General features: G+C 40.2%; 2 protein-coding genes across 3 annotated transcripts; both read left to right on the top strand.

Annotated features, from left to right (window-relative positions):
* The first annotated feature begins 784 nt into the window (after window positions 1–784).
* Window positions 785–13331, top strand: LOC115756358 (12-oxophytodienoate reductase 3-like). Of its 2 annotated transcripts, none has more exons than XM_030696083.2 (6): window positions 785–911; window positions 992–1132; window positions 1276–1406; window positions 1547–1729; window positions 1835–2477; window positions 13025–13331. In XM_030696083.2, exons 1-5 carry the CDS (start codon window positions 856–858, stop codon window positions 2470–2472), a joined length of 1149 nt encoding a protein of 382 aa, XP_030551943.1. In that variant the 5' UTR covers window positions 785–855; the 3' UTR covers window positions 2473–2477; window positions 13025–13331. The 2 variants fall into 2 exon arrangements, with proteins under 2 accessions (XP_030551943.1, XP_048133763.1); XM_048277806.1 differs by lacking the exon at window positions 13025–13331 and adding an exon at window positions 2531–2602 and having other exon boundaries at window positions 1835–2494.
* Window positions 11385–13331, top strand: LOC115756357 (12-oxophytodienoate reductase 3-like). Its single transcript, XM_030696082.2, has 4 exons — window positions 11385–11663; window positions 11832–11962; window positions 12173–12355; window positions 12449–13331. Exons 1-4 carry the CDS (start codon window positions 11467–11469, stop codon window positions 13093–13095), a joined length of 1158 nt encoding a protein of 385 aa, XP_030551942.1. The 5' UTR covers window positions 11385–11466; the 3' UTR covers window positions 13096–13331.
* Window positions 13332–20988: the final 7657 nt, after the last annotated feature.

Below are 20988 nucleotides of genomic sequence, written 5' to 3'. Positions count from 1 at the left end.
GTGGCTGTTGTGCCATGTATTTCGGGCCAATAGGACTAAATTGGAAAAAAGAAGAAAAATTTAGGACTCAATTGATAAGCTTAAAAGGTTTATGACCGAATTGGTAAAAAGTACAATAAATCTAAGACTTTTTTTGGCATTTTTCAAGAAGTATTCAGCTCACCATATGGCCCGCTAAAGGCACGTGAGCTCGGACTTCTTGTGTTCCTTTTCTCAGCTCAATCTAAGGGCATTGGCCGGTTTATACGGAGCTCCGACCGGACCACCTCCTCACCGCTCTCGTTGTTCGTAGGCATCCAAGACCCGATCTCGAGTTTAGAAGAATGTCAATGGCACAGTCCAAATCGAACTCTAAGCACGGTCCAAAGTTTCAGCTTTCCTACACAATCAATGAGAGTACTCCCAATCGATAAGCAAAGAGGAAAATGTCTTTTTCCTTCAATATTGTAATAAAGTGTGGGACCAAATTATTATTGATATTTTCGCCGCGGGTGATGAAATGTTGAACAGTCGATGTAAGAACCCCACTGGGGGAAAAAACCTTGGGATGAATTTCGCCGATTTCCCGTCACCGTGCACCTTCGGTCCGACATCCTTAAACACACCTTTTTATTTTTTATTTTTTTTTGTTTCCTCGAAGAGAAAGAAGGTCAAAGAAGGCCAAAATGCAATGCAACGTAATGAATTACGTCGATTTTGCTGCAAGGGTTTACATGGCAACAGCAAACTATAAATACCAAGCGAGCAATGCAGATCAACCTCAAATCGCACCATCTTCAAATTTTTTCACCATTATTATCTTTAGTGTCCACCTTTGTTGTTCGTTCTTGACAGAATCCAAGCACTGCGCACGAAATGGCCACGGACCTCTTCACTCCATGCAAGATGGGCAAGTTCGATCTCTCTCACAGGTATCGTACACAGTCTGCACAGATCTGTACAGAATAACTGCGCGTCTCGAATTCATGCGTAGTGGTGGTGGTGGTGACAGGATGGTAATGGCGCCTTTGACGAGATGTAGAGCGATCGATGAGATTCCATTGCCGGCTCATGCGGAGTACTACGCGCAAAGAGCGACCAAGGGAGGTCTTCTCATCACTGAAGGCACTGTCGTCTCGGACACGGCCACCGGGTATGTCCTCTTGTCCCAGGATGGGGTTGTTTTCTCTATATGCTCATTCCCTATTCATTGCCTGACAACAGCAAGTAATACAGACTTTGCTTTGGATCATAGGAGGATCATTAACTTTAACAAATTTAATGTTGTCAAACCAGGTTTCCAGGTAATCCCGGGATTTACACAGAAGAGCAAGTCGAAGCATGGAAGAAGGTGGTGGATGCTGTTCATTCCAAAGGCGGCATCATTTTCTGTCAACTGGGTCACGCTGGTCGTGCCTCCAATCATGGTACTAATTGTTTTTTTCTTAAATTAACGCCACTAAATATGTATTTTACTCCCTTATAAGTAACCTAATAACAACTTGAACAATCTTGATTTGGTTCCGAGTCTTCTGACAATATTGACATATTATGGCGTTTGTCTTAGTTTATCAACCTGGTGGAGCTGCGCCGGTTTCGTCGACAAATCAATCTATCACCGATAAATGGAAAAGCATAATGCCTGACAGGACTCTCGATGTTTATCACAGACCGAGAGCCCTCCAAACACATGAAGTATGGCAGGTTATCGAGCAACATCGTCGAGCAGCTAAAAATGCCATTCGAGCAGGTTAGCCCATGAATTGTAGTCATACCATGAGGGATGCTTAAAGTAGTTTTATTACTTTGTTCGTTGCATCACAAGTGTTAATAATCATATGAATTTGCATTTCAGGTTTCGATGGTGTTGAGGTCCATGGAGCACACGGCTTCCTCATCGATCAATTCTTAAAGGATTCGATCAATGATAGAACGGACGAATTTGGTGGATCAATTGAGAATAGATGTAGATTCTTGATGGAGATTGTCAAAGTGGTGGTTGGAGAAGTTGGAGCCGATCGAACGGGAGTTAGAATCTCGCCGGCAATCGACTTCATTGATGCCACGGACTCCGATCCGCTCGGTCTAGGCCTAGCGGTCATCGAGAGACTGAGCAAGTTTCAGGCCGAGTTAGGCTCCAAACTCGCGTATCTCCATGTGACTCGGCCTCAATTCATGGCTGCTCGCACCAAAGAAGAAGGCAAGGACGAAGAAGCTCGATTGATGAGAGCATGGAGGCGGGCTTATCAAGGTACTTTCATGTCGAACGGCGGTTTCACGCGAGAGCTCGGGACGAAGGCTCTGGCAGATGGGGACGCAGACTTGATATCGTTTGGTCGGCTCTTCATCTCTAACCCTGACTTGGTCCGCCGATTCAAGGTTGATGCACCATTGAATGGTTACAACAGAGAGACATTCTACACTCAAGATCCAGTTGTTGGCTACATAGATTACCCATTTCTTGACCACGAAAATGGGGAAGTGACACACTAGTAAATGGAAATACTATGAGTTTGTTCGTACTCCTTAGAACAATGTTGTATAAATTGAGCACTATGGAGGATGCAAGAAATAAGACAACCTCTTCATTGTATGTACTTTATGTCCGTGTAAATCGGGCACATGATTTGTGAATTATAGACTCAATTACGTGGAGTCTGACGAATGATCAAATTTCCATCTTCTCCAATAAATTATAATCCTTCTCTGGTGTCGTATGAGTTGGCGTATTTTGATGAGATTATTAAAAGTAGTAGAATAATCTGACGTCCATGCGGTTTTCTTTGAGATTTTGTAACGGAGAACATTACCCAATCAATTATAAACATATTGTTTGAATGTCAATTCAATCATAATCTTTTCAATTTTGTCAATTTAGTTCTAAATCTTTGCACAAAATTTCAATGTAATCATTCTGGAAAATTTTTGCTGAAAAAATTGCCGACATTGCGGTCAAGTCATTGTCGCTGTCCTACATAGCACGTTGCCACGTTAGCAACTTCAGCGAAATTTGGCTAAAATAACTACATTGGACTTTCGTGCAAAGGTTTTGGACTACATTGGTAAAATGAAATTTTTTTGAAATGAATCGACATCCGTATAATAAGTTTCAAACTGATTGAACAATTTTCCTGTTTGCTAATCTGAATGTGGAGGAAAAAAAAAAGTCCCACAATGAAAAAAATAGAAGGAACTATTTTGTTTGAGGAAAATGATTTGCCGACGAGTACTATCGAGGCGGTACAGTCCCAACCATAGATTCACACATCATCAATGCATGTTTTGCATAAATGACTCATTGATTGAGAGATCGTGAGGTTAAAAAATAACCGACGGTACTGTCGGACTATCATGTCAGTAGATCCCAAACAAAATGCATGGGCACTCAAGCAAACCTTTCGCATTGGATACACCTGATTATATGTAATCTTGACTGGGCACTTCCGAGCTTGAAAAGTTGTGGTTAAGCAATTTTGGCTTTTCTTGTTATAAATGTTAAACTTTTTGGATAAACATCAATGGCCGGAGATTAACCATTGCATGCGGTTGTGTCTGATCACGAAATACATCGTTTCATTGTTCTTATATAAACATATTCCTTCATTCATAAAAACTATTTCTTTTGCATGAACCAAAGAGTTACAAAGTAGAAGGAGCTTGAACTCTCTCACCGTTTTAGTGGATCTTTGAGGCGAACGAAAGAACTATGTAGGAGCAGCGAAGCTCACGAACTAGACATGCGGAGGAGAAGGACAGGAAGAGGGTAGGTTTTTATTTTATTAGAAATCTCATCACCCCTCGCTTTTCAGATTAGAAAGATCCTTTTAAAGTTTGCATTTGTTCATTTAAAATCTGAGTTCTTCTACTTCATTTTTATTTGCTTATATTTTATTGGTCACGTACTCTTTTTTTAATTTCTTTTTTATTCCCTTCCATCGTTCTTTAATAAAAATAATGTAACATTATAATTTACAAGATATACATAAAATGTGTAATTGATATATTGAAAGAACAAATGAAAAACGATTTGTATTTTTGTTTTTATGGATATAAGAAATCCCATCCACCTTTATACCACCTCCCCTACTGGTTATTTTTTTAATCCAGATTATATTCCTCTTATATTCGACGTTATACTATCTTGAGCAGAAATCAAACACAGGATATCATATTTTTATCGTGGCTACCAAACGTAACTTCATAGTTTTTCCCAACCAAGAAAGCAAAAAGGAAATTGTCATTATCATTATTATAAACTATGTTAGGCAACATTAGAATTTCCGGCCCGGCGCTGAAATGTTGGACGGTAAACGCAAGAACCACGTTGGGCAAAAAAGAGGAAAATAAAGAAATTTCAGAACCCCGCGGTCTATTCTTCAACGTGCACCTCTGGTCCACCACCTTTAACAATTTTCTTGAAGAAAAAGAAGGCTAAAGGCGGCCAAATTGCAACGTCCGACGACTTCGAGCTAAAAGTCAAATGAAAGTTCGGACTTTGGTCTTCTCAAAAACTGAATTGCCCCGAACCTTCCCAGTTTTTGCTGCAATGTTCAAATGGCAACTACAAACTATAAACCCCAATTGACCAGTATAGATCAACCTCAGATCAGACCGTCTTCAAATCCGTCCCCATGACTTTTAGCCTCAACCTTTGTTGTTCACTCTTAACAAGAACACAAAGCTACGTGCGAAATGGCCGCAAGCCTTGTCACCCCGTGTTAGATGGGCAAGTTCGATCTCTCTCGCAGGGTGGTGCTGGCGCCCATGATGAGATGCAGAACGATCAACGAGATTCCATTGCTGGCGCACGCCGAGTTCTACGTGCAAAGATCGAGTCAATCATACAATTCATATGCAAGTTTTTTGTTACAAATTCGACGAACGTGCGATTCAAGGTTGGAAAAGACCACGTAATGCTAATGAGTACATGAACTAACACAAATGACCAGCATAGCGGAAGCAATACGTAAGTGTACAAAGATATTTCCAAACAAGCACTAAATCATGTAGGGCCGAGAGGTAGAAACATAAGACCAAATTTGACACAAACCGACAACAAGCAAAGCAACCAGACATGCGATTAGAAATTTACGGCTAAGAGATCCAACAAAAATGAAAGAGAGAAAGGTCCTCGAAAACATAGAGCCTCGAACGTGATGGAAACAAATCGGTGGAATGGGGGACTCTTATTTTCCTACCTCGACAAAATCAATCCTGTGAGATAAAACCCACCTTATTCGATCCGTAAATGAGCAAACCGAGAAAGGACAAAAGACCGCAGTCAAGCAAGGCGAAAGTGGCGATGGAAAGAAGAGATTTTCGGAGTGAATGGAGGAGAAAATGAATTTGAATGAGCCCTATTTGTCGCTGGGGTTTTTTGTTCTTTACCTTAGGATGTTGCCTATGATGAATGGTCGAATTGATTTTACATTAATTGCAGAGCCTTTTTCTTCTTGGTAAAAATTTATATAGAAAAATTCAGCCATTGACGATATAGAGGTGATCTCATAGGAATCTAGAAAATAAACTTGATTGCACGCCGCAACTCTGTGTTCATTAACCTAGATTTCTCAAGAAAAGTTGTCATCTCAAATGCTCAGTACCCTCTTTTGAATGGGGTTAGAAATCCTAACAATTACTGCATACCAAAAGACATTGCTTGTGCTCACCTTGAAGAGGGAGTAGAAGGTCAAGTAAAACTTGCAAGGGCTTAATCCACCATTAATGTTCTCACAGAAGATGCCACATTCCATAGTGATTAGGCCATATACTGGTACTTGGTCGAGTTATTTTTCAAGAGTACTACTAGGATTACTAAAAGTGTCCCTAAATTATTTTCGCTGAATGGTGTTCACAATTTCACGGCCTTATACAAAGACGACGATGAAGGACTTGATGAAGGGGAAGACAATATAGAGTTCTCGCTAAATTCAACGACAAAATTTGATGAAAGGGTTTTTTTTAGTTGAACAAAAATTTTTGACGAAAGTTAACAGGGGTAAATGTGTCACGTATATATCAGTTTGAAGTTTTTGGTATCCCAAAAATTAGTTTTGGATAAATTTATCACTTATTTTACCAAGGTGGAATAAATTTGTCATAAGTATACTAGTTTGGGGTAAATTTGTTACGGATGTACCGATTTGAGTTTTTTTGTGGTATTATGCTTCCCGAGTGGACTTGTCACGTGTTGTCCAACTCAATAATTTAACGGCAAAAATTGATAGAAGCTACTGGAGGGTAAATTTGTTACATGTGTAGCAGTTTGATATTTTCGATGATCAAAATATTAGTTTGAGATTTTTCGTACAATAGAAATTGATGTTTATATTTCTTTTTTCATCGTGGTGTCGTTTAATGTGAACGTGGCAAAAAAACACAAAGGGTGTGAATGATAGCCATTCATTTTGTGAAATCAATTTCTGGCCAAAAATAGATTTTTCTATTTCTAGTTTCGAGATGACTTTTTGAGCAAATAAACGTGTTTGATAACAATACAAAACTTCTGTTCTTGGAACAGAAATTCATTTGATAATAGTATAAAATTTCTAGGGTTGCCAGCAATCGGTGGATGGTGGCCGGCGAACCGGCAATTGGAAGTGGGCAGACGGTGGCCGAGGAGCGGGGGAAGGTGAAGCGACCGACCAGCTATTGACGGCCGGTGGACGGCCACAAGTGAAATTGTAGAGCGGAGATCGGCAGACGGCCTAGAGATGACTAGCGAAGCGGCGAAGGGTTGACCGACGAATTGACAACCAGCGACACGGATGCTAGAGAGAGGGAGTAAGAGTTGAGAAAAAAAATATTTCTCATTTCTATTCTAGAAACAAAGAAGCTAAAAATTTTAACTTTATCTTTATGTTCCAAACTTATTTTTGGAACAAATTTTTGATCTAGAAATACAAAAAATAAAATTGCATTAATAAACAAATTTCTATCCCAAACTTCTTGCAGAAATAGGTCTGAAATAGAAATGAGAAATAGAATGGCTATTGAGCTTGTTTGGTTCAGTTTTGGAGAAATGTCCTTGAGAAAATGCAAATACTATTGGGCTAAAGGAGATTTCTAAAATGCACATAGTATTTGCTAAAGTGTATTTTAAAAACATATTGAAGAGCAACTTTGATATAAATGTCGTTTGGTAAAAAATACCCTTTGTAAATAATTTGAATTTTTAATTATTTTATTTTTTAATTACTTTATTTAGTTTTTTCTCTTTGCATTTTTTTTTTGTTCTTCCTTCGTTAATTTCTTCGGGGCCTGTTGCCATCCACGGCGGTGGCCGATGATCGGCCACAGGTCGGGCTCGACCTCGCCCGACCTTGCTGGGAGGTCGATGAGCCGAGCCCGAGCCTTGCTCGCTCGAGGTTGAGCGTGGCCGAGGTAGATCTGGAGAGACCGAGGCTCATGTCACCGAGGCTCAAGCTCGCCGGCCCACGTGTAGTTGTCGAACGTTCGGTGGCTGCTGTCGCCAAGGTCCATGGTCGGCGGAGGAAGGAGCAACAAGCAGAGGAAGGAGAAAGCAGATGGAGGAAGAAGGAGAAAAGAAAAAAAAAGAAACTAAAGAAGAAGATAAAAAGATTAAAAAAAAATAAAAAGTTGTAGTTGCATTTTGGAAATGCAACTTTTCAAAGTACTTTCGGAGCTACTTTGAGTTAAAGAACTTTAGAGCCTTTGGCGATACAATTACATTTTCCCAAAGTTGAGTAAAAAATGAACCAAACGCTATTTGCATTTGGTTAAGGGACTTTAGAGTAAGTGTGAGCATGGTTCCAGAGTAGAACCGAAAACCTGGAACCGGAACCCGTAGATCTACTCTGGTTCCAGGTTCCAAGGTATGCGGGGTAGATTCCAAGTTCCAAAAATTGAGAAACCTGTTCCAACGAGTAGGTTCCAGGTTTCACTACCTAGAACCCGGAACCTGGACCCTAGATTCTGAAATAAATTTTTATATTTTTCTTGGTATATATTTTTGCACAATCATACAATGTTCTATGACATCCGATGATGAGTGTATAATTTGGAGCCAAATAATTTTTTAGGTTTCAGGTTCCAAAAAATAATAAACGTGTTCCAATGGATTGGTTTCAGATTCTAAATGTAACATGTACAGAGCCTAAAATTACTCACTTCTACTTTCTTTTAGATGTTATAGCGTTCACTCTCATTTTGCTTAAATAAAAATGAAAAAAAATAAAAGAAAATAAAAGAAATTGATAGGTTCTAGGGTACCCTGGAACCGACCCTAAAACCCGTGACAAGGTAGGGTCCAGGTTCCAAGGTGTGACGGGTAGGTTTCGGGTTCCAAACAATGAGGAACTTGTTTCGACGGGTAGGTTCCAGGTTACAAGTGGAACCCGTAAAGAATCTAGAAACGCTCACCCCTACTTTAGAGACCCAACACCCCTTCCAAATGCTGAACCAAGCAAGCCCATCATTCGCATCCAAAAGAGTCCCGCGTAGAAAAAATCGAAGGAAATTGTTTCGTTTAAAATGTGAGACCACCCGTATATTTTGTTTTTGATGGGGTGGACGCTCAAGCGAATATTTCCTATTAGATGTGCCTGATGATATCTGATCTTGACTGGCCACTTGGGCACTACAAAGTCATGGTAAAAATTTCGAATTTTCTTCTAATAAAAGTTTACTTTTCGGACAAGCATGTATGTCTTCAAATTAATCGCTCTATTCAATCCAATAGTTGTGTTTGTTTACGACACACTTATTTTCGTTGTTCTTATACAAAAATATTCTTTCGTTCATAAAAGCTATTCCCATGTTCGCTTGTTTATGTTGAGAGGGTTTGAGAGGTTAAATTGTATCGTATCCCTTTAAGGAGAGTGCTTCCATATGCTTCTTAGCCGAACTATTCTGCTTTCTGTACTTTTTGTTTTTTCCGGGGGTTTCTCTCTCCAATCTCCAATATTATAGTAAAGCTTCTATTTCATCAGGTTATTATTAGGTGAGGAGTCTTAAATGAAAACCAACGAGAATACTAGTGGTTAAAATCGCAACGATGAATCAAAAGAGACTTATGTTATAAGAGCTGTCAATCCCTTGATCATAGCATATGCAAAAATCAGTTTGTGATTTTGACTTATATCTCCCGGTTCTTCTCCCGTTGTGCCGCATTGGGCCTTTATCAAGATCCCCTCCAAACCGTCGCAAGTTCGGCCTAGCCCTTTGCTCCCGGCACGAAAAGATTTCATGATTCCCAATGAAGTCGTTACTGAATTAATCTTTATCAGATTACAAAATTAAGATGGCGCATTTAAAAAGAAAAATACTAGATGACAATAATATCCTGGTCTGTTCAAAAGGAAGTGAGCAGATGTGACCTCATCAACATTGCAACACAAAACGTACAAATACTCATGGGTTATATCGATCAACCTAAAACTCCACCATCATTAGTTCTCGACAATGTACTTGTAGCATCATCTTGGTTTGTTCATTCTTATTAGGATATAAGCTTCCCTCCATACTTAAATGAGCAAGTTCAATATCTATCAAGCATGTAACTCTTTGTGGAAGAAGGAGGAGGAGGAGGAGGAGGAGGAGGAGGAGGAAGAGGAACAGTGAGCCCGTATGTGTTAGTTTCCTCCCTTATGGGTGAAGTGAATTGCTTAAGCCTAAATATGATTTTCTTAGGTGCTCCTTCATCTCAATGCAACACGATACGATATGTTGAAGGGATGCAAAAAGGGACCGAAGGCAAGCCCCTAACATCGTTCACTATCTTCGCCATGTTATCCACAAAATAAGGTGGCAATAGGTGAAGGCACGGGTTTACCTGGGCTCTATTGAGACCTCTCCTTGCCATTTTTGTGGTTCTCATGGCTCTAAGAGCCCAACTCGAGTGAAGACGAAGTTGCACGTCGACACTATCAATATTATCTCCCTTGAGATTGTTATAGGATAGAACATCACCTAGAGGGGAGTGAATTAGTGATTTTAACAAAACTTGATAAATTAATGCGGAAATAAAATAATCAAGTTGAGGATTATATTTCGATAAAAAAAAAAAGTTAAGTATTATCGAGATCGAGTAAGAACAGAGTTTGAATATTATCAGTGGCATGATGATATTCACCAATGTAAAACATTCTATCAAAAGTAATACCAAGAGTTGAGAGACAGAGAAATTTGCACACAAAGTTCATATTGGTTCGGCCTAGTGCAAGCCCGTATCCACTCTTCCTCGCCGATAGCTTACTAGCTAGATTCTACTAGTCAATCGATAAGAGAATACAGAATAGAGCGATGATGCTCAAGTTTGATAGATCTCACTATCTCACAAGAAATCACTTTCAATGCTTCTCAAGGATTACAATTTGTAGCTCACAAAAGACAAGTGTGAAGTTCTCTTGAACTTTGGAATTTATGATTCTTGATTTCTATTTTGCTCTTCAGCACATTGGTCTCATTTTATACTCTTCCACTTCCAATCTACCCATTGGACAATCTTCGGAATCAACGCTTGGACAAGATTATATAAAGGAGATTGAGTAGCAGTTGAAGGATAAAATTCGAATTTCTATTGATTTGGTCGCCCACAAAAATAAATCTTGATTTCCATTTCAAGTGTTCTTTGTTTGAGGAAGGTAGCTTATCGTAAAAATGATTGCCAATCAATCATCGCTTTCTATATTGGGAAATCCTAGCTAGATTACTAGCTGTGATGATACAACAATGTGGGTTGTGTCTGAATATTAATCCTTAAGTAGACATCGCAATATGATGATATTTAATTTTTGCATAGAGTCTGAGAAATTCAAATGCCTTGATAATATTCGTGTATATGCTCAGTTGATATCCAAACAGTTACGATGATGACATCCATGAAGTAACATTTTGGGTAGGATTTAATAATCTTCTCTTCAAGAGTTACACTCGAAGAAAAACACTTGAATGCATTTGTTAGAAGTCAATGGCGAATTCCAAATTGAACTCTATTTACCGTCCACCCATTTTGCTCTTCTCATGCATAATCAAACAATCACATGGCAGGTGAATTCTAATCACGCAAAGTAGAAGTCAATCACGGTTTTTCTCACCCAAGAAAGCAAAGTGAAAGATGTTGAGGGAACCAACCTCCCACCGACTTCGTAGCAGGTGATGAAATGTTGAACGGTCAACGTAAGAACCACGACGGGCAAAAAGAAAGAATATATAGAAGCGTTTAAACCACAAGTTCTGTTCTTTAACGTCTTTAACACACTTTTTTCTTGAAGAAAATGAGGTTAAGGAAGGCCAAATTGCAATTCCACCTTCCCAACGTGCGACGACTTGGAGCAAAAAGTCATATGAAAATCAAACGTCCGCATGCTAAAGCTGACTTGAGGCGAATCTTCCGAGTTTTTGCTGCAATCTTCAAATGGTAACAACAAACTATAAATACCGATGAGCAATATAGCACAAAACCACAAATCACGCCATCTTCAAACTTTGCTGTTCATCCTCAGAGAATACAAAGGTACGCACGAAATGGCCGTGAACCTCTTCACTCCATGCCAAGTGGGCAAGTTCGATCTCTCTCACAGGGTAGTGCTAGCGCCCCTGACGAGATGCAGAGCAATCAAAGAGATTCCGTTGCCGGCGCATGCGGAGTACTACGCGCAAAGATCGACCAAGGGTGGTTTTCTCATCACTGAAGGCACCCTTATCTCCAACACGGCCGCCGGGTATGCCCTCTTGTCCCAAGATTCAGCTGTCTTCTGTATACACCGTGGTTCATCTGAGCACAGCAAACTATTTATACTCTATTCATGGCTTGACAGCTAGAAATATGAACTTTGTTTTGGGTCATAGGAGGATCATTAACTTCGAGAAATATAATGTTGTCAAACCAGGTTTCCAGGTACTCCTGGGATTTACACTGAAGAGCAAGTCGAAGCTTGGAAGAAGGCGGTGGATGCTGTTCATTCCAAAGGCGGCATCATTTTCTGTCAACTTTGGCACGTTGGTCGTGCCACCAATCATGGTACTGATTTTTTTTTTTCCCTCAAATTGACACCACGAGATATTCTCTATAGCTCCTAAAGAACATGACCACAACTTGAACAAACTCGATTAGACAATTTCTTTTTTTATGCTGTTATAGCGTTTTCCTAATTAGGCAATGTTAGCCCATCAAGTTTCACCTTCTATACTTGTTTCTGACGATATTGAAATATTATGGCGATTGTATTAGTTTATCAACCTGGTGGAGGTGCGCCGATTTCATCGACAAATCGATCTATCTCCGATAAATGGAGAATCATCATGCCCGATAGGACTCTCGATGTTCCTCACAAACCAAGAGCCCTCCAAACACATGAAGTATGGCAGGTTATCGAGCAATATCGCCGAGCAGCTGAAAATGCCATCCGAGCAGGTTAGACCATGAACTATGACTGTACCATGATGTTTGCTAAAATAAGTTTTATTTGTGCATAAGTATTAATAATCAAATCGATTTCGACTTCAGGTTTCGACGGTGTTGAGGTCCATGGAGCTCATGGCTACCTCATCGATCAATTCTTAAAGGACTCGATCAATGATAGAATAGACGAATTTGGAGGATCAATCGAGAATAGATGCAGATTCTTGATGGAGATTGTCAAAGTAGTGGCCGGAGAAGTTGGCATTGATCGAGTGGGAGTTAGAATCTCGCCGGCAATCGACCATATGGATGCCACGGACTCTGATCCGCTCGGCCTAGGCCTTGCGGTCATCGAGAGATTGAACAAGTTTCAAAACAAGATAGGTTCCAAACTGGCCTATCTCCACGTGACTCAACCTCGGTTCGTAGCCCACGGCACCAAAAATTACACCGAAGAAGAGGAGGACGAAGAAGCTCGATTGATGAGAACTTGGAGGAGAGCTTATCAAGGTACTTTCATGTCGAGTGGTAGCTTCACGCGAGAGCTCGGGATGAAGGCTCTGGCTGATGGAGACGCGGACTTGATATCGTATGGTCGGCTCTTTATCTCTAACCCCGATTTGGTCCACCGATTCAAGGCTGATGCACCATTGAATGGTTACAACAGAGAGACATTTTACACTCAAGATCCAGTTGTTGGTTACCTAGATTACCCATTTCTTGACCAGGAAAATGGGGAAGTGGCACTCTAGTACATGGAAATAGTATGGGTTTGTTCGTGCTCCTAGAAACTTTGTGAGGATTTGTCTTTAATGGATTGTATTGTAACGATTAAGCATTAAGGAGGATGGAAGGAATAAGACAACTAGTTCATTGTATGTACTTTATGTCCGTGAGAATCGGGTACATGATTTGTAAATTGTCGACTCAATTACGAAGAGCATGATGAATAATTATATTTCTGTCTTCCTCAATCAATTATAATCCTAAGACAATAGCTAGCCGACCAAAACACCAGATTGACTCACATCCTGAAATGAGCGAATTGATATCAAGTCACGTCATTCAGCCTCTTATTCACTTCGTCACCCTTAAATACAGGCGTTGGCCTTCACATGTTGAGCCAACTAAACTAGTAGGTGTGGATTAAGAACAAATCCATTTAGTGCGCGATGGAATTTGGATATCACGGACGGAGCAGCAAACGTGTGTTAATGATTAGCAATTCAGGTTGTATCATACAAGCATATGCTGATATACGAACAGATTGATCAATAACGAAAATTCTTACTGACCTTACGCATGCATTTCATCAAACGGGTGGAGGACAGCTCGGCCAAAGAGTTTATGTGCAAGATTAAAACAAAGATGCGTCTCAAATCAACACAATCAATAGCAATACTATCTCAACTCATCATAATAGTCTCAATCGTGATTGATATTCATATGACCGGTAACAATCTCAACCATGATCGTGGCCCACGCTTCGGCATCGATGGACCCAGGCTCGGACACGAGTGATCCGAGCACCGGCACTAGGTCCTAGGCCAGACCTGGATGGACCCAGGCACGGGCATTCTAACTTTGGTCTCCATGGACTTGGGCATGGGGACTTGGGACCCGAGCACGGGCACTACGGGTTCGGACATAGGCTTCAAAGTCCCCAGCCTCGGTGTTGATAGACACCGGCTCCGGCATCGGGGACCTAAGTCCCAACACCGAGGATGCAGCCCGAAGTGCTGGAACCCGAGCTCGAACATTATGGACTCGGGCATCGGGGACCGGAGTCCTAGCACCGAGGAGTGGAGGATGTGGGGCTGAGTGCCTGGACTCGAGCTTGAGCGTTAGGGACTTGGGTGTTGAATTAATATCTCGAGTTTGAACCGTTACGGAACCCGATCCGATTGAAGAATATAGATCAATTTAGTAAATCAGATCTATTAGAAAGAAAAGAAATTCTAATGGATTACTTTCTTATTTTGAATTATAATTCTTTTCCTGAAGGCCATAAATATATACACGTGAAGGTTTTGTTTCTTGGAGATAGTGTCCAAGATTTCTTATTGCCCACAAAGGAATTCTCTTTTATCCCACGTTTCTTCTTTTGCACTGTGATTGGCTGGTCAACAAAGCAAGAAGATCCTTTGACTTCTTGTAGTCGTACAAGGAAAATAGAGGAAATAAAAGATAGGACTTTTATTGGTGTGGGCCCCCTCAGTACAGTGTGAATAGGAAAAGCACGCACAGGCATTTTGGTGTGGGCCTCTCATATTAAGATATATTACTTGTGGGTTCACTTTGGCTCAATCTAAGTACGAGAAGCACTCAAGTGCATGAACAATTGTAACTATGATTTTCTGATTATAGTGGATTATTATTATTGGATCTTCCCGTGAATGTAGGTATTGACATTCGGACCGAATCACGTAAATATCTAATGTATGTTATCATTCCTCGTTTATTTTTCTAGTATTTTCATATTGGCATATTTGCAAGATCCGTTAGCATTTTCGCGTTTTATCTCATCATTGGGCACAACCTTTGTGGACCCGAACTCGGGTTCTGGGTATTCTGGCACGGGTAATGAGATCCCATGCTTGGCCTTTGTGGACCTAGGCCCGGGTGCTAGGGCATTGGGCACGAGCACCACAGCCTTGTGCCAGGCCTCGATGGACCCAAGAACGGGCCTTGAGGAGCACATGCACTGGTTTCTCAAGCAAATCAGCTTAGTGTTTCCCATACCAAAGCTCAGAGTTTTTGGTCTAAACTTCAATTTCAAAATTGATTCTTATTTGTTAGAGAAGAAATCATTTTTCTGAATTTAAGCGTAAATTTTCCGTTAACTTATTTTCCTATGCGATCCAAGCATCGAAAAATGAGGAAATTTTTTTGCCCTGAAAATATATTTCGCGAAACAAACGAAGCTTATCTTCAATTCCCCCTCTCCATAAGTTCTAGAAAATTTCCAGAAGTCCTTTTGCGTTGAATTGCTTGGCTCAGTCCGTCGGGCGCGCTCGTGTCGGCTGCAGATCTTGAAGACGTCGCGAGAGAGGAGAGAAAGAAAGAGAACCGCCGAGACCTTCTTGATGGGCTCTTCCTATTTTTGAATCCCCGTTGGCTAAGCGTGTTTGATCAAAGATGATGGGCAAATTAGGGCTGCATAAATGAGTTTGATCCAAATCGGTGGGTTGTTATTATCTACCTATGAATTCTATTTATTCATTTTTCACATTATGTATATATATTTTTTTTAGCAAAAGAAATTTGTCGGCAAAATTTCATGTGTCAACAAGGAGCGGTGGAGGCCAGAAGCAGGTTGGGTAGGCCGACCCTAAAGACCCTGAATCCAGATCCCACCTGCGCAAAGTCGGTCCCCAGATTTTGGAGCCTGGAACCAATCCTATAGACCCTAAAACCGACCCTGCTGGTCTCATCTTGCTTTTCTCTTGTGTCCTTGAAAGGTCAAACTTTATTCTTTCAAGGCACGTGTCCGTCGACACACAATATTTAGAAACACAATGATGAGCAACAAAACAGCGAGAAGTAAAACACTGGTAAAAAACAAATAGAAATATGAAGTAAAAGGAAATTATCCCACTCACCCCTTAGTCAAGTAAAACGAAATAGAAATCTTTAATTGCCAAAATTAGAAAAATGTTACTTCAAATTCTAACAACCTAAAAACAAAATAAACAACAAACATAGGTGAAATGTGCTCAATCTAGGGTGAGCACCCGGACCTTTGAACCAGATCGCACAATGCCGGTTCTCAATTTTTGGGATCGAGTATCGAACCTATTCTCACAAGGATCAAACCGCACAATGCTAATCCGTAGTCGGTCCAAGGTTGGTTACGGACGCATGCTCACCCCTTGTTGGGAAAAGTATCAAAAAAGTCTTAAACCTATTGCAATAGTACCAATTCATCTATGAACTTTTCAGTTAGACCAATTTAGTCTTAAACCTTTTGATACTAATTGAGTTCATCCGGCAATTTTGGCTCAAAATTATTGACGTGAACTTTTTTTTAATAATAATTCAATAATCCTTTTGTGGTGTTTGTATTTTTGTTCTTTTCTTTTACATTCTTTGTTTGTAATTTTTTTGGTTGAGGGTCGGCAAGGGCTGTCACTCAACCTCGCCCGATGCCCTTGCTGTGGCTCGCGATAGCATGGCGGGCCGCCGCACCCTCGTTGGCCAAAGAGAGGGCGCATGGCCCCTCACCATGATTTGAGGGCCGCAACTCCCTTGCTAGGTTTCGGCAAGGGGAGGGCATAGTGACCCTTGCCGGCCACAAGCGAGGCCATGATGCCCAGTGCCCTCGTCCGTGGCCAACGAGCATCGATCGGTAGCCCTTGCCAGCCCTCCGTAGGAGAGAGAGAGAGAGAGAGAGAGAGAGAGAGAGAGAGAGAGAGAGAGAGAGAGAGAGAGAGAGAGAGAGAGACTAAAGAACAAAAACGAAAAGAGAAAATGAAAAAACCCAAGAACATCATAAAACATTCAAAAATTTATCATGACATTATTAAAAAAATATCAACGTCGATGCTAACTATGCCACATAGATTGGCTGATTTCCGTCAAAATTGATAAGATGAACTTAATTGGTACCAATACGATAAATTTAGAACTAACTTGATTCAATTGTAAGATTTATGGCTGGATTGGTACAAATGTAATAGATTTAAGATTTTTTTTATACTTTCCCCTAGTGTCACTAATGTATCCGTTTGGGTACGCTCTAAGCAGTCTTCATATAAACTACGCAAACAGGGGTAGCTTTCAGGTCCTAGGAAAGGCTAATAGCCATGTGCATTGTCGTACCAACCACGGCCACGGGTACAGAAGTCGTCGCAGGATCTCTTGGGCGACTAGAATATAATCAACGGGCAGCCAAGTCGTCTCAAATAATCATTAAGGACGGTTTATTTGTCACTTGGGAAGAGTTGGGGACAGTTTCCGTCGCCTGTTATATCCTATTTCGCTAATGAAAATTTCTCTTTTCCTCTTTTCAATTTAAAAAGAAAATCCCACGGATAAATCTTCATAAGAAATTCTAGAGATGAACTACAAAGAAAAATGACGGGACTTAAGTCCTGTTTTGCCTTTTAATGGGACCCAAGATAGTTAGGAACTTTGATCTCACCCAGACGGTAGTGTAGGTGGCAACCTTGTGGGCTCTTAGTCTCCGGTAGGAAAATTATCAAAAAAGTCCTAAACCTTTTGCACATTTACCAATTTAGTCCTAAATATTTTCTCCTTTTTTCGGTTCGGTCCTATATGCCAGAAATCACCGACTTGGATGCCGGCTGTTTTACGTGGCACTATCGGCGTTGATGTAGACAATATTTCATAATTTTTAATAATTTCATAAAAAATTTTATTATCTTTATTTATTTATTTATTTATTTTTCTTTCTAGCTTTCTTGCCTTTTTGGCTTCAAGGCCGACGGCCCCGTCGACGTGGTTCACCGGTCCCAGGGCTAGGGCCGTGAAGCCCTCTAGGCCCCAAGCAAGGGGTTCGCGGCCCTTGTCCAAGGTCCGATGGGAATCCCCGATCCCCGCCGACTATCACCTAGGGGCCGGCAACCCCAGCTGATGGGGCCGCCGGCCTTATAGCCAGAAAGAGAAAAAAAAAAAAAAAAAATTAAAAAATTTATTTTTTTTGAAATTATTAAAAAAATATTAAATATTATCTATGTCGGTCTTGACGGTGCTTCGTAGCATCCATGTCAGCTATTTTTGGCCTATAGGACTAATCCACAAAAAGGTAAAATGGTTTATGACTAAATCAGATAACTTAAAAAGTTTATGATTGAATTGGCAAAAGTGCAAAATGTTTAAGACTTTTTGGACAATTTTTCTGTCTTTGACAGTTGTTAAGTTTCTATTTTACATGGCTATCTATATTAGGCAAGGATTCAAAACATGAAACCGATGAGGCATCTTTATTTAGGCTACATTTGTTTGACGGAAAGTAAATAACTTTGAAAAGATTTTCCTTCTAAAACTATCTTGTTACGCCTACAAATTAAACTAACTAGTCGGTTTTAACGGTTAATTAAAGAAGTTCTTTTTTTTTTTTTTTTTTGGACCAAAAAAAGAACTTCTTTAATTAACCGTTAAAACCGACTAGTTAGTTTAATTTGTAGGCGTAACAAGATAGTTTTAGAAGGAAAAAAAAATTAATTTCCATAGCTTAATACTTTGTGTACACCTTCGTTGATTCTGTCATAGTTTGCTATGTTGCTATGTTAGCTCATTACATGCTTCTGATGATTGACTTGATTATTCCACATAGGACAAAGGAAAGAGAACGGTGAATCCCATTTGAAAAAAGAAGCGCTCTGTATTCAGTTCGGTTTGGAATTGGCATAAGTTTACATAGCTTGAGCTTTTGCTTCTCGTATAAAAGAACGGCTGAAAGACAACGAAGATAAGATCCTCTTCTAAGATGAGGGAAATGTCACTTTAACACCCACAATTGATTTTAACGCAAATGGCTACTTAATAATTTGTTAAGAAATAAAGTTTCTACAATGCTGAACAATAAGTGGTTACCTGTCTCAAAAGCAAGTACTTGTAATGGCAATTCGGGCTTCTGTTAAACATTCTGGGAAATTGTCCCTTGCCTTATGAGACGTTCCTCAGATCCATCCTAGTACCTACAATGCCAATTCGAACTTCTTATGCCTCTTACATTACATGAATCGGACACTAACTTTCGTATGAAACACGAACCTCGAAAGATAAATGGATTAGTCCTTCCCCCCTCCCTTCCCCAACTAGGGTTTCTTTCCTCTAAAAAAAAAAAAAAAAAAAAACGCCGCCTCCTTCTTCTGCAGTGTCTTTTCTGAGGAGGGATCTCCCTCCCCTTCCCTCGCTCTCTCATTTTCTACCTTTGCTTCCATATCTCTAGATATCCTTTTCTTTTTTAAGTTTTCTTCGTTGATTTCATAGGGGATCCATCGACTTTATCCATGTGGAGAGTTTTGTCCAATGAGCTCATAAGTTCGAAGCATGAGCATCTCGGAAGAATCTACTGTTCCGAACTCATCTCGGCTCTAGTGCTTGCTCCATATACTCGAGCGCGGCTCCACTATTGCTTCTGTAGTCGGCTTTCATTATCTGAAAATTATTTTGTGATCAATTGATTTATGCTTTGTAAATCTTCTCTCCCGATCTAGAGTTACATTTAGATTTGGGTGCTCTTTTATTCCGATCTAGAAATAGATTTGAAATTTGCAAGGTGTTATCTACGTTTCTTTAACTTAGTGTTGTTGTTGTCATCTTCATACGGTGATGGTGCAGGAGATGCCGAATTTAGGTGCGCACCACCTTTTGACAAAGCTGTAATTAGTGAAGATAGACATTTTGGTGTGTGCTCATCATTGATATTGATATGTGATTTGGTGATCGGCCGCCGGTTGTGTCTTGATGCGTTTTTGTGGAATGCGCGAGTCTTTGCAGGCTGTACCAAATTGATTTATCTTTCAGATTTACTTGCTTTGCTTGATTTGCATCTAGTTACGTACTTCTCTTTCGAATGAAATGAAAAGTTTCTTTCCGATAAAAAATAAAATAAAAAGATAAATGGAATAAACTGGATTACCGGCACGAAAATGAGAAGATCCAATAGGGAACCCATGATTGCTTTATAGTATTTCGAGTAGGACGATATCATGATCTATACAAGTGGAACACATGCCAATGCCTCTCGAGCCGCCTGAGGATGACCCCGACTTGGAATCTTTCACTGATTCTTATTTTAAGCAATAACTTAGGATTAATGTTAGGTGAGAATTGAATATCAAAGCCAACATCAATTTCTAGTTAGTTAAAGCACATGGCGGAGTGGTGATCTAGATTAAGAGGGGCTGAGGACAGCCGAACAAAGAATCTTATAATTTTTTTTTAAAGAAGTTAAATTTGATTAAGCACCGTTTTAAGAAAGGCTAGATATAAATAATTCGACCCGACGAAAATGCGCGGACATCGAAGTGTCGGGAGCGGCATGACTGATTAATAACGATAAAGAAAGACAAAGGGTCTGGAGTCTTTGTCGGATGAGTATGGGGACAGAGTCTTTCATCAACGCCGATCTCAATTTTTATTTGCTTTAACCAATGTACACTCATTCGTGAGAAATTTTCAAAAATAAAAAGGAGCTTCGAGATAATCATATTTGTTTTGGTAAATATGCTGTTCAGGCACTTGAATCCGCTTGGATCACAAACATTTTTCTTAGAAAACTCAAAAAATGATATTAACTGAAAAACACCCCTTGAAGTTGGTGGCTCGCCTCAATTGACCCCCCATCTCACCGGCACTATAAGTCTCTACTGAATGATGACCAATGCGTGTGTCACGTGCCGTGTCTTGCGCCATAGACGGAGGCATTTTTGTCCCAAAAATGTTTGATTTGTGTGCATGCCCCGATTTTCCCGATTAGACTAAACCCGATCCTCAAATTTCCGACACAAATTAAACTCAATTCCAATACTTCCTTTGTCCAGAATGAAGGCCATTGCTGCTTGTTGAAGAAACATGTCAACAAGGTGGTCGCATGTCATGGAATGTGAGGTCGATGGTAGTGATTTTGTATGAGAAACAACAAAAAATTCTTTTTTGGGTGTTGCTCAGCTTGT

Source organism: Rhodamnia argentea, chromosome 4 (genome assembly GCF_020921035.1).
Source record: "Rhodamnia argentea isolate NSW1041297 chromosome 4, ASM2092103v1, whole genome shotgun sequence".
In the NCBI taxonomy this organism is placed as follows: Eukaryota; Viridiplantae; Streptophyta; class Magnoliopsida; order Myrtales; family Myrtaceae; genus Rhodamnia; species Rhodamnia argentea.
This window is presented reverse-complemented; position numbering and strand designations above follow the sequence as displayed.

Excerpts from the sequence above, each read along its gene's own strand:
- LOC115756357 (XM_030696082.2), top strand. The coding sequence starts at position 11,467 with ATGGCCGTGAACCTCTTCACTCCATGCCAAGTGGGCAAGTTCGATCTC. Across the intron at positions 11,963-12,172 it reads TGGTCGTGCCACCAATCATG|TTTATCAACCTGGTGGAGGT; the intron begins GTACTGATTTTT and ends CGATTGTATTAG. Across the intron at positions 12,356-12,448 it reads TGAAAATGCCATCCGAGCAG|GTTTCGACGGTGTTGAGGTC; the intron begins GTTAGACCATGA and ends TTTCGACTTCAG.
- LOC115756358 (XM_030696083.2), top strand. The coding sequence starts at position 856 with ATGGCCACGGACCTCTTCACTCCATGCAAGATGGGCAAGTTCGATCTC. Across the intron at positions 1,133-1,275 it reads GTCTCGGACACGGCCACCGG|GTTTCCAGGTAATCCCGGGA; the intron begins GTATGTCCTCTT and ends TTGTCAAACCAG. Across the intron at positions 1,407-1,546 it reads TGGTCGTGCCTCCAATCATG|TTTATCAACCTGGTGGAGCT; the intron begins GTACTAATTGTT and ends CGTTTGTCTTAG.